Below are 15,064 nucleotides of genomic sequence, written 5' to 3'. Positions count from 1 at the left end.
GCTATGTATTGGTATCGCTAATTCTATATTGGCTTTTCTAGGGACACAGTGAGTCTTTTGATTTTGGAAAATTATCTTGAATCTTGTCTTTAAATATTTCTCTGTTCTACTCCTTTGGTTCTTTTATTCAGGAACAAAAATGTTTCATCTTTTTTTAACATCTTATTCATTTTCATTTTATTTGTTTATTGAGATACAGTTCACATACTGTAAACTTCACTCTTTATTTATTTATTTTTCTTTTTAGGACTGCACTCACAGCATATGGAAGTTCCCAGTCTAGGGGTCAAATCAGAGCCTCAGCCACCAGCCTGTGCCACAGCCTCAGCAATGCCAGATCCGAGCCACATCTGCAGCCTACACCACAGCTCGGTGCAATGGCAGGTCCTTAACCTACTGAGCAAGGCCAAGGATTCTAGCCACATTTTTTTTTTTTTTGTCTTTTTGCCTTTTCTAGGTCTGAACCCGTGGCATATGGAGGTTCCTAGGCTAGGGGTCCAGTCTGAGCTGTAGCTGCTGGCCTACGCCAGAACCACAGCAACTTGGGATCTGAGCCAATTCTTTGAACTAAACCACAGCTCACAGCAACATCAGATCCTTAACCCACTGAGCAAGGCCAGGGATCAAATCTGCATCCTCATGGATATTACCTGGTTTGTTAACCACTGAGCCGCAACAGGAACTCCACTTCTGCATTTGTTAATTGTTGTTCTGTAAGAGCTGTTCTTTCCATCTCATTTATTTATCCATTTATGTAAGTATAGACTCATGTCATCTTTTATTCCTTAGACTGTGATCCTTTGCTAGCATTTTTCATTCAGATTGTCCCAGATTTGGCCAGTGGAAGCCTGTTCAAGGTGGTCAGTATCCTTTTGACTTTTTCTTACATTTCTTGGAGGTTGTTATATTTTCTGACACAACAGAAAGTTCCAGGCTCATCTTGTACTTTTCCTACTCTAGACCTGGAACAGTCATATATCCAAGAAACTCCAATTCCTTTTTGGTGAAGAGTGGCATTTGGAAACCAAGATCTGAGTATGCTCATTACAGTGGAGTCATTGCTTCCAGGCTTTTATTGTATCTTTTGAGATTCCACTATAGATGTCCTGTTTGCTGTAGATTATATCAAAGTTTCATTCTTAATCTCTTCCATTTTTTTCCCTATAAATTAGTGCCTGGAGGCATTCTCAGAAGTCCCGAGAAAAAGTTGTATTCAAGTATAGAGTGCAATTTTTGAATGGACAAAAACCAAATCTATATTCCTGAAATCTAATCCCACCCATCATCACTCTTTTCACAATTTTTTTTACTATTAATGTTGTATTTTCTAAGCAGTTTTTTTTTAAGTGGGTCATATCATCTAACAACCATCAATTATGTATTCCTTAATATGTGTTCAATATTTTATAGTGTTCAAAATTTATATAAGTATGGTCGATATCAGGTAGCAGAAGAATAAGAATTTGTTATGGGATCAGACTGGAAGATAATGAAAATGTTTACTATTTGGTTATTCTTTCTTTTTTTTTTTTTTTTTTTTTTTTTTGTCTTTTTTGTTGTTGTTGTTGTTATTTCTTGGGCCGCTCCCGCGGCATATGGAGGTTCCCAGGCTAGGGGTTGAATCGGAGCTGTAGTCGCTGGCCTACACCAGAGCCACAGCAACGCGGGATCCGAGCCACGTCTGCAACCTACACCACAGCTCACGGCAACGCCAGATCGTTAACCCACTGAGCAAGGACAGGGACCGAACCCGCAACCTCATGGTTCCTAGTCGGATTCGTTAACCACTGCGCCACGACGGGAACTCCTGGTTATTCTTTCTGCCTTCATTAACTGTTTCCATGGATTGTTCCATGTCTCTAGTTGTTGTTTTTTGTTTTTGTTTTTTTTTTTTTTTGCTTTTTAGGGCCACACCCGCAACATATGGAGGTTCCCAGGCTATGGGTCTAATTGGAGCTGGAGCCGCCAGCCTACGCCACAGCCACAGCAACGCTAGATCCAAGCCACTTCTTTGACCTATACCACAGCTCACTGCAATGCGGGATCACTAACCCACTGAGTCAGGCCAGGGATCAAACCCGCAACCTCATGGTTCCTAGTCAGATTCGTTTCTGCTGTGCCATGACGGGAACTCCCCGTGTCTCTGTTATTTGCTCTACCAATAGTTAAGTGTCTGCCATTTTACCAGTTCTTAGTATTCTTAGAGCTGTGAAAGTTGACCTGGAAGGACCCTTAAATTATTGTATCTAATCCCTTGATTTTACAGATGAAGAAACTGAGACCTAAGAATTAACGTGACTTTGGGGGGACAGTCTTTAAGGCATTAGCCTGCTGTGGTCCTCTTTGCCTGGCAAAGCAGTAAAGCTATCTTTTTCCCCTTTACCTCCCAAAAGTAAATGAAAAAATAAAAAGAAAGTGACTTGTAAGTCCATGGCTAGTTGCTTGCAGAGCCAAGATTAGATAGTCCAGGTCTGAACTCCCGTACTAGAACATTTTTGCTACGGGTAATGGACGAGCTTAGGTCCATGGTACCTCCCTGAAGTTTCCTTGGTAATGAAACGAATAGCATGCTCTTCCATCTTGGTACTGGGGCATCTGGGCATTGAATTTTTCAAAATGATTGGTCATTTGTTGACCAAGAAGGGAACAGAGAGGAAGATAGGTCAGATCAGAAGTTGCTTTAGGAGAGTCAGCTCTCAACAGATAACTTTAGGGCAGAATTCTGAGCAGACAGTTTCAAGCTCTTCTTACCTTTTGTAGTTTAGTCTCATGTGGTTGGCATTTTGCTCTCCCTTGTTGTTGCCCCATTTATAAAATATAAGGTCTGTTAATTTTCTTTTTAAGATATTCAGTTTAGCAGCATTTTAACATCAAAATAGTTATATTGACACAAGTTCCTTAAAAGTTAAACATAAATATTTCATACATTCCTACATTATTTACTCAAGAGAAATGAAAACACATTGCATGTGAAGACTGGTATGTGAATATTTATAGCGGAATTGTTCACAGTAGACAAAAGTAGAAACAGTCCAAATGTCCATCAAGTGGTAAAGGGGTAAACAAACCACAAATGTGGTTATTCATGCAGTAAATAAACCACAGTGTGGCTATCATTACAGTGGTGTATAATTTGGCCATAAAAAAGCGTGAAGTACTGATGCGTGTTATACCAGGGATGGACCTCACAAACATTGTGCTAAGTGAAAGAATCCAGACACAGGAGTTCCCATTGTGGCTCAGCAGTAATGAACCCAGCTAGTATCCATGAGGATGTGGGTTCAATCCCTGGCCTTCCTCAGTGGGTTAAAGGATCCAGCATTGCTGTGAGTGATGGTGTAGGTTGTGGCTGTGGCTGCTGGCTATAGTTCCTATTTGACCCCTAGCCTGGGAACCTCCATATGTGGCACGTGCGGCCCTAAAAAGACAAAAAAAAAAAAAAAAAGAATGCAGACACAAAGACCACATATAATATGATTCATATGTATGAAATGTTCATAAAAGGCAAATCTGTAGAGACAGAAATACATCGGTGGTTGCCTAGAGCTGAGGGTGGGAATGAGGAATGTCTTACAGATGGACATGGGGCTTCTCTTTTGGGGTAATGGAAGTATTCTGCAATCAGATTATAGTGGTGATTGCACAACTCTGTGAATATACCAAAAACCACTGGATCATGTACTTAGAGGTGAATTTATAGTATATAAATTATTACTTCGGAAACCTGCTAAAAATAGTCACATTTACAATTTCATATCTGATATTTGTTACATTTAAGCCTCTTACCCTGTTTTCATTATTAAACATTTATAACTGCTTTCTTTTCACTCTAAGTATGATTTTCAAAGAGTGCTGCCGTCAAATCATGTTAATTGATAACAGTAAAAATAACCAGCAGTTGTACAAGTTAATATGTAGTAGGAATTATGCTATCACTTTTCACACTTTATGTCACAGCAGCTTTATACATAGGTATTATTAGCCCCATTTTACAGCTGAGGAAACAGTGTCTGTCATAGAGGCTAAATAACTTGTCTAAAATCACCTGACTAAGGAGACAATGAGGCAGGAATTGGAATGGAGCTCTTTTGTCCTCTGTGCTCCATGTATGAAAATGTAATATTTTAGGTTGGAAATTTTTACTGCCTGTGATACACTGTGACTGTTAAAACCGTGTGTATGTGCCACAGTGCTGAATGCTCTACATAACTGTTTATATGTGCTCTCCTAGGAAATTCAGATGGATTTTGGTGCTACATGGCTGCTATAGAACTTGTACAGCATAGCTGTTCTTACTAATCAGTTTTACCTCTTTTTCTCCACTTCTCAGTCTGAATTTTAAAGACCCTGAAGCAGTCAGAGCTCTGACTTGTACTCTCCTAAGGGAAGATTTTGGACTTTCCATTGATATTCCATTGGAGAGACTAATTCCCACAGTTCCCTTGAGACTCAACTATATTCATTGGGTAGAAGATCTGATTGGTCATCACGACTCTGACAAAAGTACTCTCCGAAGAGGAATTGACATAGGTATGTGGTTTTAAGTTCTTTTTTGGCTAAACATAAGTTTCATAAATTTTGCAAGGTCTTTGCATAGTCTTTGAAAACTTCTGGGTATTTGTTTTACGAACGAAGCTGGCTACAGATATTATTGTCATTTGGTATACCTGGGCTTTTTCTGTTATCCGTTTCTCTTGAGAAGGGATCATCAGCACCAAATAGGGGGCAAGGGGGGAAAAAAGTCCAGAAGGAAAGTGAGGCTCTTCTTTTCTTAGCTTTCCAGATTACCATGTTGACGTATGTGTCTCTTGGGCATTATTTTTGCTCTGAATTATTTAATGTTAGTATAGTAGTCTCCTTATTGAGATTTTGTGGTGATGGCCATTTAATAAAAGATCATGTGGGCCTGAGTATTTTTAGGAATCTCTTAGACGATTATTCATAGAGAGTATTTAATGCAAAATTAAAGGAAAGAAAAAAGGCCTCGAGTTAAAGACGTCTTATTTTGTCTTTTCTAGAGCCGTACCCGAGGCATATGGAGGTTCCCAGGCTAGAGGTCCAATTGGATCTGTGGCTACCGTCCTATGCCAGAGCCGCAGCAACACCAGATCCGAGTCACGTCTGCGACCTACACCACGGCGCACAGCAACGCCAGATCCTTAACCCACTGAGCGAGGCCAGGGGTCGAACCTGCAACCTCATGGTTCCTAGTCGGATTCGCTAACCACTGAGCCACGACGGGAACTCCAAGTTAAAGATGTCTTCAGTGTAAACTTTTACGGTGGAGAAAACTGTCCAGTTTGGTTCATTTGGGAGAGAGGTAGATAAATAGAAGCAAATGACACCAGCGAATGTTTTGCAATTGTAAACACATTGTATGTTTTTTTATAGCCAGTGTTTTCATTTGATAGGGTTTAAAATATTTTAATTTTAGTCCTTTATAGAAAGAATGAAGAATTGAATTAACAACTCTATGGACTCTATTTCTAAATATAGCATAGTTAATAAGAAGCCCAGTTTCTAAGTAGTAGATGTTCAACTTTGACATTTTGCATTTTCAATCCTCATCCTACCTGACCTCAGCAGCCTCTACTGACCTCTCCTTTCTCCTTTATGCACTCTCCTCCATTGGCTTCCCTGACACCAAACTCTTCTGCTTTTCTTTTTTCGTTTCTAGTGATTCTTCTCTCCTTTTGAGGCTTACTTTCCTGCATCTGGCCATTAAATATTAAGAATCCCTAAAGCTCAGTCTTTAACCTTTTTATTTATTTATTTTTATATTTTTTGCTTTTTAGGGCCGCACCCATGGCATATGGAGGTTTCCAGGCTGGGGGTCTAATTGGAGCTACAGCTGCCGGCCTACACCACAGCCACAGCAACTCGAGATCTGAGCCGCAGACGCTACACCACAGCTCACAGCAAGGCCAGGGATCGAACCTGCAACCTCATGGTTACTAGTTGGATTCATTTCTGCTGCACCACAGCAAGAACTCCAATTTGTTGAAGGTTGATGGAAGAATCGTCATTCTTGTTGATGGATGGAATCATCAGTCTTTCAACATTCAAAATTCTGGCACCCTGTGTGAACTAAGCACTATGTAATGATGGAGTTTAATACAAGTTTCTCTTCTTTTATGTTGATAGCAGATTGGCCGATGGGTTATAAAAAAGCTTAAGAACCTATTTGGGTAGTTCCCGTCATGGCTCATTGGTTAACAAATCCGAGTAGGAACCAGGAGGTTTTGGGTTCGATCCCTGGCCTTGCTCAGTGGGTTAAGGATCCAGCGTTGCCATGAGCTGTGGTGTAGGTTGCAGACGTGACTTGGATCCTGCATTGCTGTGGCTCTGGTGTAGGCTGATGGCTACAGCTCTGATTCGACCCCTAGCCTGGGAACCTCCATATGTCTTGGGATCTGCCCAAGAAAATGGCAAAAAGACCAAAAAAAATAAAAGAACCTATTTGGTACTAATTTATTTTAATTATGCCCCAAACCTTCTAAAATAGCGCTTGGGGATATAGGAGGTTAATGGATTTTAGCTCTTCACAAGGGGCAATGTTGCTAAAATCACAATTCACTCTAATTAGGGTTTTATATAAATTCTTCCCCCAGACACCATCAGTTTGCTCTAATTCTATGATTATACACTTTCCATTTTTATTTATCATTATAAGGATTATTACCCACTTAAAAATGTCACTCAGCTTTCTGAGGGGATTCGAATGTTAGAATGCAGGTCTTTTGATCTTAAGAATTGAGAAACTTGATTTTTGGTGGAGGACAAGTCTTTTACCTGTGTGTGTTACCCTGGTGGCACCTGATCTTCAGACAGCTGAAGGAAAGTATTCTTTTTTTTTTTTTTTTTTTCTTTTTTAAATGAAATTGAGGTATGAAGAAGAGAGAGACAGTTGTGTGAGAATCGAGGGCCTGGGATCTGGTATATATTTTTTTCCCCTACAGAACTGAAGGTGCTGCTTAAATGTCCTTAATTTGTTTATTCTGAATGACTGGCTTGCCAGAATGGCCAGCAGGGCCTAAATAATTCCCTCTCCACCTCCCACATCCCCAAGGCGATGATGCCCAGGACTGTCAGGGCCAGGATGCTATTAGGTAAACATGATAGGAAGTGTCACAATCACTGTGACTGTCAAAGAGCTTAAATGTTCTGGCCGTCAGTTGTTGTCATGTCTTTTACTTGCCTGTTCAGAATGCTTAATGAGGAAACAGGGAGATGAGCCTGGCTTTCTTCTGGGTTGGGAGTGTCACTGGCCTCTAGCTCTTCCTGCCAAATCCTTAGCGGGCTAGACTGGCAGCAAAATGTGGTCAGTGGAAAGCAGGCCTGGAATGGCTGGAATGGGCTGACTCCTTTGGGGCCTCGGAGAAAAACACTGGCTGTTCTTCACATATGCTCTTTAGGATCATGCTGGTGAAGATCAGCCAGTGGTTGTAAATGCAGTTCTGTCTGTGGGTAGCATATAGTCCAGTCTGTGGTTAGAGCTTCTCTATGGAAGTTTAGGACCAAACCCTAATTGCCGTAGATTTTTGCCTGGAGGATCTGCCTCTGAATATCTGCCTTGAAACTGGTAGGGCAAGCCAGTAATTGATGTTTTGAATCTGGATCAGATGTATCCACATCTAAAAAATAAACTCTTTCTTTAGTTTTTTAGGAGGTTTTATTTTTTGTTTTTTTGTCTTGTTTTGTTTTTTTGTTTTTACTTCTTGTTTCCTTCAAGTAACAGCAGATAAATATGTGGGGAATTGAGTGGCTTAAAAGCATAACAATTTTATACTGTATGTATTTTTTTCTGCCTTTGTAGGATGAGATCTATACATTGATCTATTTTAAGATATTACTGTGCTGTTTTAACAGATGACACTGATATCTTTCAAGAAAATCAAATTTTGTGAGATATAAAATGAAGACTTTTTGTAAAGTAAATTAAATTGCTTTGATAATTTTCAGTTAGTCACGTATTCCTTAATCGCTAGCCAGTTATGCATACTTTTACATACAGCATACAAAGAGGACAGCAAAGTTTCTATTCTAGGAAATTCGAATCTAATTATGAAGTAAGACTAAGATGCATGAAATGACTATGGAAGCTGGTAGCCACATTCTGTGTATGATCAGTACCAGCTTACAATTTAAGCTGTTAAGGCCGTAAGAATTCTAAGAAGAGAGGAATGGTGGTTTTGCTTATTGTTCTCACCTCACCCTCAAGTGTGTGCAGTATGTTTTGAATTCTTATTTTACTAGGTACTGGGGCATCCTGCATCTATCCTTTACTCGGAACAACCTTAAACGGCTGGTATTTCCTTGCAACAGAAGTAGATGACATGTGCTTCAACTATGCAAAGAAGAATGTGGAACAGAATAACTTATCTGATCTTATAAAAGGTTAGCTCTGCAGAATAAATATCTCTTTCAAGCTTTGTTTATTAACCTGTGTATCTTTTCTTATTTGTTTGTTTGCTTTTTAGGGCCGTACATGCGACATATGGGGATTCCCAGGCTAGGGGTCTAATCAGAGCTACAGCTGCTGGCCTATCCCAGAGCCACAGCAACGCGTGATCCGAACCGCATCTGCGACCTACACCACAGCTCATAGCAATGCCAGATCCTTAACCCACTGAGCAAGGCCAGGGATCAAACCCGAAACCCCATGGTTCCTAGTCAGATTCGTTTCTGCTGCACCACACAAGAACTCACCGTGTTTCTATTTTAACACATCTCATTATCTTTTGCTTTAACATACACACTTTGATAATTTTTAAAAATCTGGTACATTGTAATTGGGTTGCGGCTTTGTTATCAGAATTAACTAAAAAAAAAAAAAAAAAAAAAAAAAAACAGCAGTAGACACAGTCACTCCTTATAATTTGTGGATTCTGTGTTTATGGATTTACCTACTTGATAAAGTTTGCCTACTTGGGGCTATTTTTAGCCCCCAAATCTATACTGGTGGTACTTTCGTTGTCATTCACAGACATGTACAAAGTGGCAAAAAATTTGAGTCACCCAGCATGCGTGTTTCTGGCTGAAAGTGAACAAGCAATGTCCTGCTCTCTTGTTTCAGCTCTCATGCTGTAAACATGTGTCCTTTTCCTAGTCTATTTAGTACCACTTTTTTTTTTCTTTAAAGTTTCTTACTTTTTCTTGGTAATTTTGCTGTTTACAATGGCCCTAACCATAGTGCTTGAGTGCTTTTGAGTGTTCCTAAGTACTGGAAGGCTGTAATGTGCCTTACAGAGAAAATAATGTGTCAGGTAAGTTCCATTCAGACACATTGTAATACTTTTGGCCATGAGTTCAATGTTGATGCATCAGTGATGTATATTAGATAAGGTTCTTTAAAAAGAAATATGTAACATAAGGATATATATTGCTCAGTTGCTGAAAATGTGACCAGAGGCTCAAAGTTAACCTAACCCTGTATTTCTGTTAGCCAGTGGTTCAGTAGTCACTAATTCATTGTGGTGGTGACTTTATAGAACACAACTACCACTAATAATGAGAACCAACTGGACGTAAAGTAACCTAGTCACCAAGATTTTAAAAAGAAGGAAATCCTGCTACTGACTAAAGTATATTATCTTTTATTTCAGTGCTATATGGAACTGTGCTACAAATAGTCAAATCTCCTTAGTGCTTAGTTACTTTTTATTTTTGTGCTTATTGTATATATAAAGGGCTTTTTTGACGTTAAAGAGACCTTAGCCTTTTCTTACTAAGTTAAACATATCATTGTAAGGGGAGGTACTAATTCATTATTAAAGGGTTTTTTAGTTATCCATTCCCGTATTACAAATTACTCCAAAATCGGGCAGGTGTTTTTTTTGTTTTGTTTTGTTTTGTTTTGTTTTGTTTGGTCTTTTTGTCTTTTCTAGGGCTGCACCCTTGGCATACGAAGGTTCCCAGGCTAGGGGTCTAATCAGAGCTGTAGCCGCCAGCCTACACCAGAACCACAGCAATGCTTGATCTGAGCCACGTCTGCTACCTACACCACAGCTCACGGCAACACCGGATCCTTAACCCACTGAGCGAGGCCAGGGATCGAACGTGTGACGTCATGTTCCTAGTCAGATTCGTTAACCACTGAGCCACAACGGGAACTCTGAGCTTTAAACAATAAACATTTATTATCTCGTAGTTCCTGTGGGTTAAAATATGCCATGGCCTAGCTGGGTGGTTTTGGTCCAGAGTCTTTCATGAGGTTGCAGTCTGAAAGATTGGGGATAGAGATTTGCTTCCAAGATGGCTCACTTACCATGGCTACTGGCAGGAAGCTTTAGTTCATTCCCCTGTGGACCTCTCCTCAGGGCTTCTTGGGCGTTCTTAGAGCATATCACCTGGCTTCTCCCAGAACACATAATTCAAGAGACGGGGCAAGGAGAATGCCATGTTGCTTTTTTATGACCTCACCTCAGGAGTGATATTATGTCACTTCCATCATATTCTCTTTAATAAAAGCGAGTCACTGAGTGAAGCCTTATTCAAGGATAGGAAAATCAAACTTCACCTCTTTTTTTGTGGCTCTTTAGGGCGACACCCACAGCACATGGAGTTTCCTAGGCTAGGTGTTGAGTTGGAGCTGCAGCCATCGGCCTATGCCACAGCCATAGCAACTCGGGATCCAAGCCATGTCTGTGATCTACACTACCTCATGGCAAAGCCACATCCTTAACCCACGGATCGAGGCCAGGGATCAAACCCGAGTCCTCATGGATACTAGTAGGGTTTGTTAACCACTGAGCCATAGGGAACTCCCAAACTTCACCTCTTAAAGGGACTAGTGTCAAAGAATTTGTGAACACATTTGAAAACTACTTCAGTATTAACAGTAGTTAACAGTCTCTACTTCTTTTCTCCTAGTGGTAAAGGTACCACAGAAGACACTCCTGATGGATGCACTTAAAGAAGAATCTGAGATAATCTATGACTTCTGCATGTGCAACCCTCCCTTTTTTGCCAATCAGTTGGAAGCCAAGGTAAAGTATCTTCTGCTTTAAAGTAGTTGAATGTTTATCTAAGTTTCCTTTGTTTGCAAGGATAAGAACAACTTTTTTTTTTTTTGTCTTTTGTCTTTTTAGGGCCGCACCCACGGCATATGGAAGTTCCCAGGCTAGGGGTCGAACCGGAGCTACAGCTGCTGGCCTACACCACAGCCACAGCAATGCCAGATCTGAGCCGCATCTGCGACCTACACCACAGCTCATGGCAAGGCCGGATCCTCAACCCACTGATCGAGGCCAGGGATTGAACCCGCAACCTCATGATTCCTAGTCAGATTTGTTTCCTCTGCGCCACTACGGGAACTCCCAAGAACAACTTTTATTTTGGAAGCTCAATCAGTTAGGATGCTTCTGGTATCAAACACCTGAAAACCCAATTCAGATTGACGTAACAACAAAGAAATTTTATTGGTTTATGTATCTGAGGAATCTAGCAATAGCATGGACTTCAGGAACAGTTTGACCAAGGAGTTCATCATAACATTAAGGCCGAGGCTCTGTTTTTCAGGTTCCCTTTGGCTCTGATTTGGTCCTGGGTTGTTTTTGTTCTCAGGCTGGTTTACTTGTGGCAGAGGGGCAGGGTAAGGAGAGAGTTCCCCAAACCATTGAACATTTGAATTTCTTCTGAGTCTACCAACTTAGGTTACAGTTGCATTGGGCTTCTGGGCTTAAGGAGGAGGTCACTGCTTTTATTGCCACCTATCATTTGATAGGAAAAAGATGTCTGGTTTTGTCTTTCTAACTTAAAATGAAAAATATATTTACTCATGGAAAAAGATATATTGGCTAAAAACAACTAAGCTATTAAAAATCAAAATAACAATAATAATTTTTTTAAAAGGGGTTCCTGTCGAGGCTTAGTGGTTAACGAACCCAACTAGCATCCATGAGGATGCAGGTTCATTCCCTGGCCTCTCTCAGTGGGTTAAGGATCTGGCGTTGCCGTGAGCTGTGGTGTAGGACGCAGACACGGCTGAGATTCCACATTGCTGTGCCTCGGGTGTAGGCCAGCGGCCACAGCTCCAATAGGACGCCTAGCCTGCAACCTCCATATGCCACGGGTGCGGCCCTAAAAGACAAAACAAAATTATTGATTTAAACCTAAGTTTTTCTTTATCCAGAGAAAAATTAATAGAAAGTGAGTAATATTAATCAGAAGGAAATGAATTGTGTATATTTTAAACTTTGAGAGATTAAGGTGTTTTTAGTATCACTCAGACACCCTAAAGTACTATTTATTTACATACTTAAAAACAAAATATATTACAAAAAGTTCCCATGTAGTGCAGCAGGTCAAGGAGCTGGCTTTGTCATAGCTGTGGCACAGGTTGCAACCTGTGGCACGGGTTCCATTCCCTGACCCAGTAACTTCCATGTGCCGAGGGTGTACCCACTCAAAAAAAAATTTCCAGGTAGATTAAATTTTTGGTAGGTGGAAAGTGGACGGAAATTTGTTAGCAATACTAAACCTTTCTAGATTGGAATATGAAGTGAAGCAGGATTTAAGAAATCTAAATTTTAGTCTCTGATGCAGATAAAGTATAAGAACTAGAATAGCCACTTCCTATAGTATATTTTTTAAAACAATATTGAGATACAACATATATATGTATATGTTGAGAGAGAGAAAGATACATTAGAAGTACATATGCCATGAATGTAAACTGGATTTTCCAAAGTGAATGTTCCCATAGAACCAGCATCCAGATGAAGAAATAAGACTATAGCTAACCCCAGAACTAAATATCTTTTTTAAAAAACTTTATTGGAGGATAGTTGACTTAAAATGTGTTAGTCTCAGGTGTACAGTAAAGTGAATCAGTTATACATATACCCATTCTTTTTCAGATTCTTTTCCCATAAAGGTTATTACAGAATGTTGAGTGTATTTCCCTGTGCTATACAGTAGGTCCTTGTTACTTATCTATTTTATATGTAGTAGTGTCATATATGTTAATTCCAACCTCCTAATTTATCCCGCCCCTAACTATCTTTTTATAGAAGCTTTATTGAGATACAATTTACATATTAATTCACCCACCTAATGGGTAGAATCTAATCAGTTTTAGTATGGTCACAGAGTTGTGCAGCCATCACCACAATCAATTTTAGAGCATATTCATCACCCACTCCCCCCCCCAAAAAAAACCCCACATGGCTTAGCAGTTACTCTTGGTTTCCCTACAGCCCCCTAAGTGTTAGGCAACAGTGAGTCTACTTTCTGTTTCTGTGGATTTGCCTGTTTTGGACATTTCATGAAAATGGAGTCATATAGTATCTGGTCTTTTGCAGCTGACTTCTTTCACTGAGCATGATATGTTTTCATGCTTCATCCATATTGTAGCATGTACAGTGCTTTTTTTGTTTTTTGTTTGTTTGCTTATTTGTTTTTTGGTTTTTAGGGCTGCACCTGCAGCATAATGGAAGTTCCTGGGCTAGGGATCTAATCGGAGCTATAGCTGCCAGCCTACACCACAGCCACGGCAACGCCAGATCCAAGCCGCGTCTGTGACCTATGCGGTAGCTCACGGATGCCTGATCCTTAACCCACTGAGTGAGGGCAGGGATTGAACCCACATCCTCATGTATACCAGGTTTGTTACCAACTGAGCCACATCAGGAACTCCCAGTACTTCATTTCATTTCATTGACAAATAATATTCCATTCTATGGAAATACCACATTTTACTGATCCCTTCATTAGTTGATGGACATTTGGGTTTTATTCACTCTTTGGTTATTATGAACAATGCTGCTGTGAGCATTATGTTTGTGTGGAAGTGTTTTCATTTCTCTTAGGTATATACCTAGGAGTGGAATTACTGGGTCATATGGTAACTCTCTGTTTAATTGTTAAGGAACTGCCAGAATGTTTTTTATTTTGTTGCTTATACTTTTGGTGTCATATCTAAGAAGCCATTGCCTAATGCAAGGTAATGAAGACTTATTCCTATGTTTTCTTCTAAGAGTTTTAGTTTCAGCTTCATATATATACATACACCCACACACACATACATAGTTTTTTTTCTTTTATGACTATACCTGCAGCATACGGAAGTTCCCAGGCTAGGGTTCGAATCAGAGCCACAGGTGAGTCCTAAGCCACAGCCATGGCAACACTGAATCCGAGCCACATTTTTGACCTATGCCACAGTTTCAGCAATGCAAGTGGGATCCTTAACCCGCTGAGCAAGGCCAGGGATCGAACCTGCATCCTCACAGAGACAGTGTTGGGTCCTTAACCCATTGAGCCACATCACCAACTCCCTAGCTTGTTTTATTTATTTATTTATTTATTTTGTCTTTTGTCTTTTTTTAGGGCCGCACCCATGGCATATGGAGGTTCCCAGGCTAGGGCTTGAATCAGAGCTGCAGCTGCCAGCCTACACCACAGCCACAGCAACGCAGGATCTGAGCCTCATCTGTGACCAGCATCACAGCTCACGGCAATGCCAGATCCTTAACCCACTGAGTGATGCCAGGGATCAAACCCACATCCTCATGGATATTAGTTGGGTTCGTTAACCACTGAGCCACAACAGGAACTCTCAACTTTTTGTATTTAAATATTTGATCTATTTAAGTTTTTCTTTTTTTTTAAACTATAGTGTGAGATAAGAGTGGATTAAATACTTAAATTTTAAAAGTGAAACCATAGGAGTTCTCTTGTGGATCAGCAGGTTAAGGATCCAGCTACGCCGTCCGTCACTGCAGCAGCTTGGGTCACTGCTGTGGCATGGTTCAGTCCCTTGCCTAAGAACTTCTGCATGCTGCAAGTGTGGCCCAAAAATAAATAAATAAAAGTGAAACCATGAAGTACTAGAAGAAAAGATAGTAAATATTTATCTAATCTTTCTGTGGAATATTTACTGTGTGTGCTATCAAGACAAAACATAAAGAAGTGACAGGAGTTCCTGTCGTGGCGTATTGGGTTAAAAATCTGGCTATAGCGGCTTGGATTGCTGCAGAGGTGAAGGTTTGAGCCCAGCCTGGTGTAGTGAGTTAAAGGATCTCATACTGTCGCAGCTGTGGTGTAGGTCACAGCTGTGGCT

At 40.3% G+C, this 15,064-nt stretch overlaps 1 protein-coding gene across 13 annotated transcripts in view; it reads left to right on the top strand.

The window, feature by feature from the left end:
- Positions 1-15,064, top strand: part of METTL16 (methyltransferase 16, RNA N6-adenosine) — a 72,945-nt gene that overhangs the window by 19,276 nt on the left and 38,605 nt on the right. For all 13 annotated transcript variants that reach the window (XR_014821579.1, XR_014821578.1, XR_014821576.1 and 10 more), the window contains 3 exons: positions 4,331-4,530; positions 8,257-8,397; positions 10,873-10,988. Coding sequence is in view for 5 of the 13 variants with exons in the window: in XM_084985538.1 (XP_084841664.1) it covers positions 4,331-4,530; positions 8,257-8,397; positions 10,873-10,988 (457 nt within the window). In the remaining 8 variants the exon portion in view is untranslated. The remainder of the gene's footprint in view (positions 1-4,330; positions 4,531-8,256; positions 8,398-10,872; positions 10,989-15,064) is intronic.

This window comes from Sus scrofa, chromosome 12, assembly GCF_054392235.1.
Source record: "Sus scrofa isolate SSC_HxYL_T2T_F1_AM1 chromosome 12, Sscrofa_HxYL_maternal_Yorkshire_Landrace_v2.0, whole genome shotgun sequence".
NCBI lineage: Eukaryota > Metazoa > Chordata > Mammalia > Artiodactyla > Suidae > Sus > Sus scrofa.
Note: the sequence above shows the minus strand (reverse complement) of the source record. Positions and strands in the feature narration are given on the sequence as shown.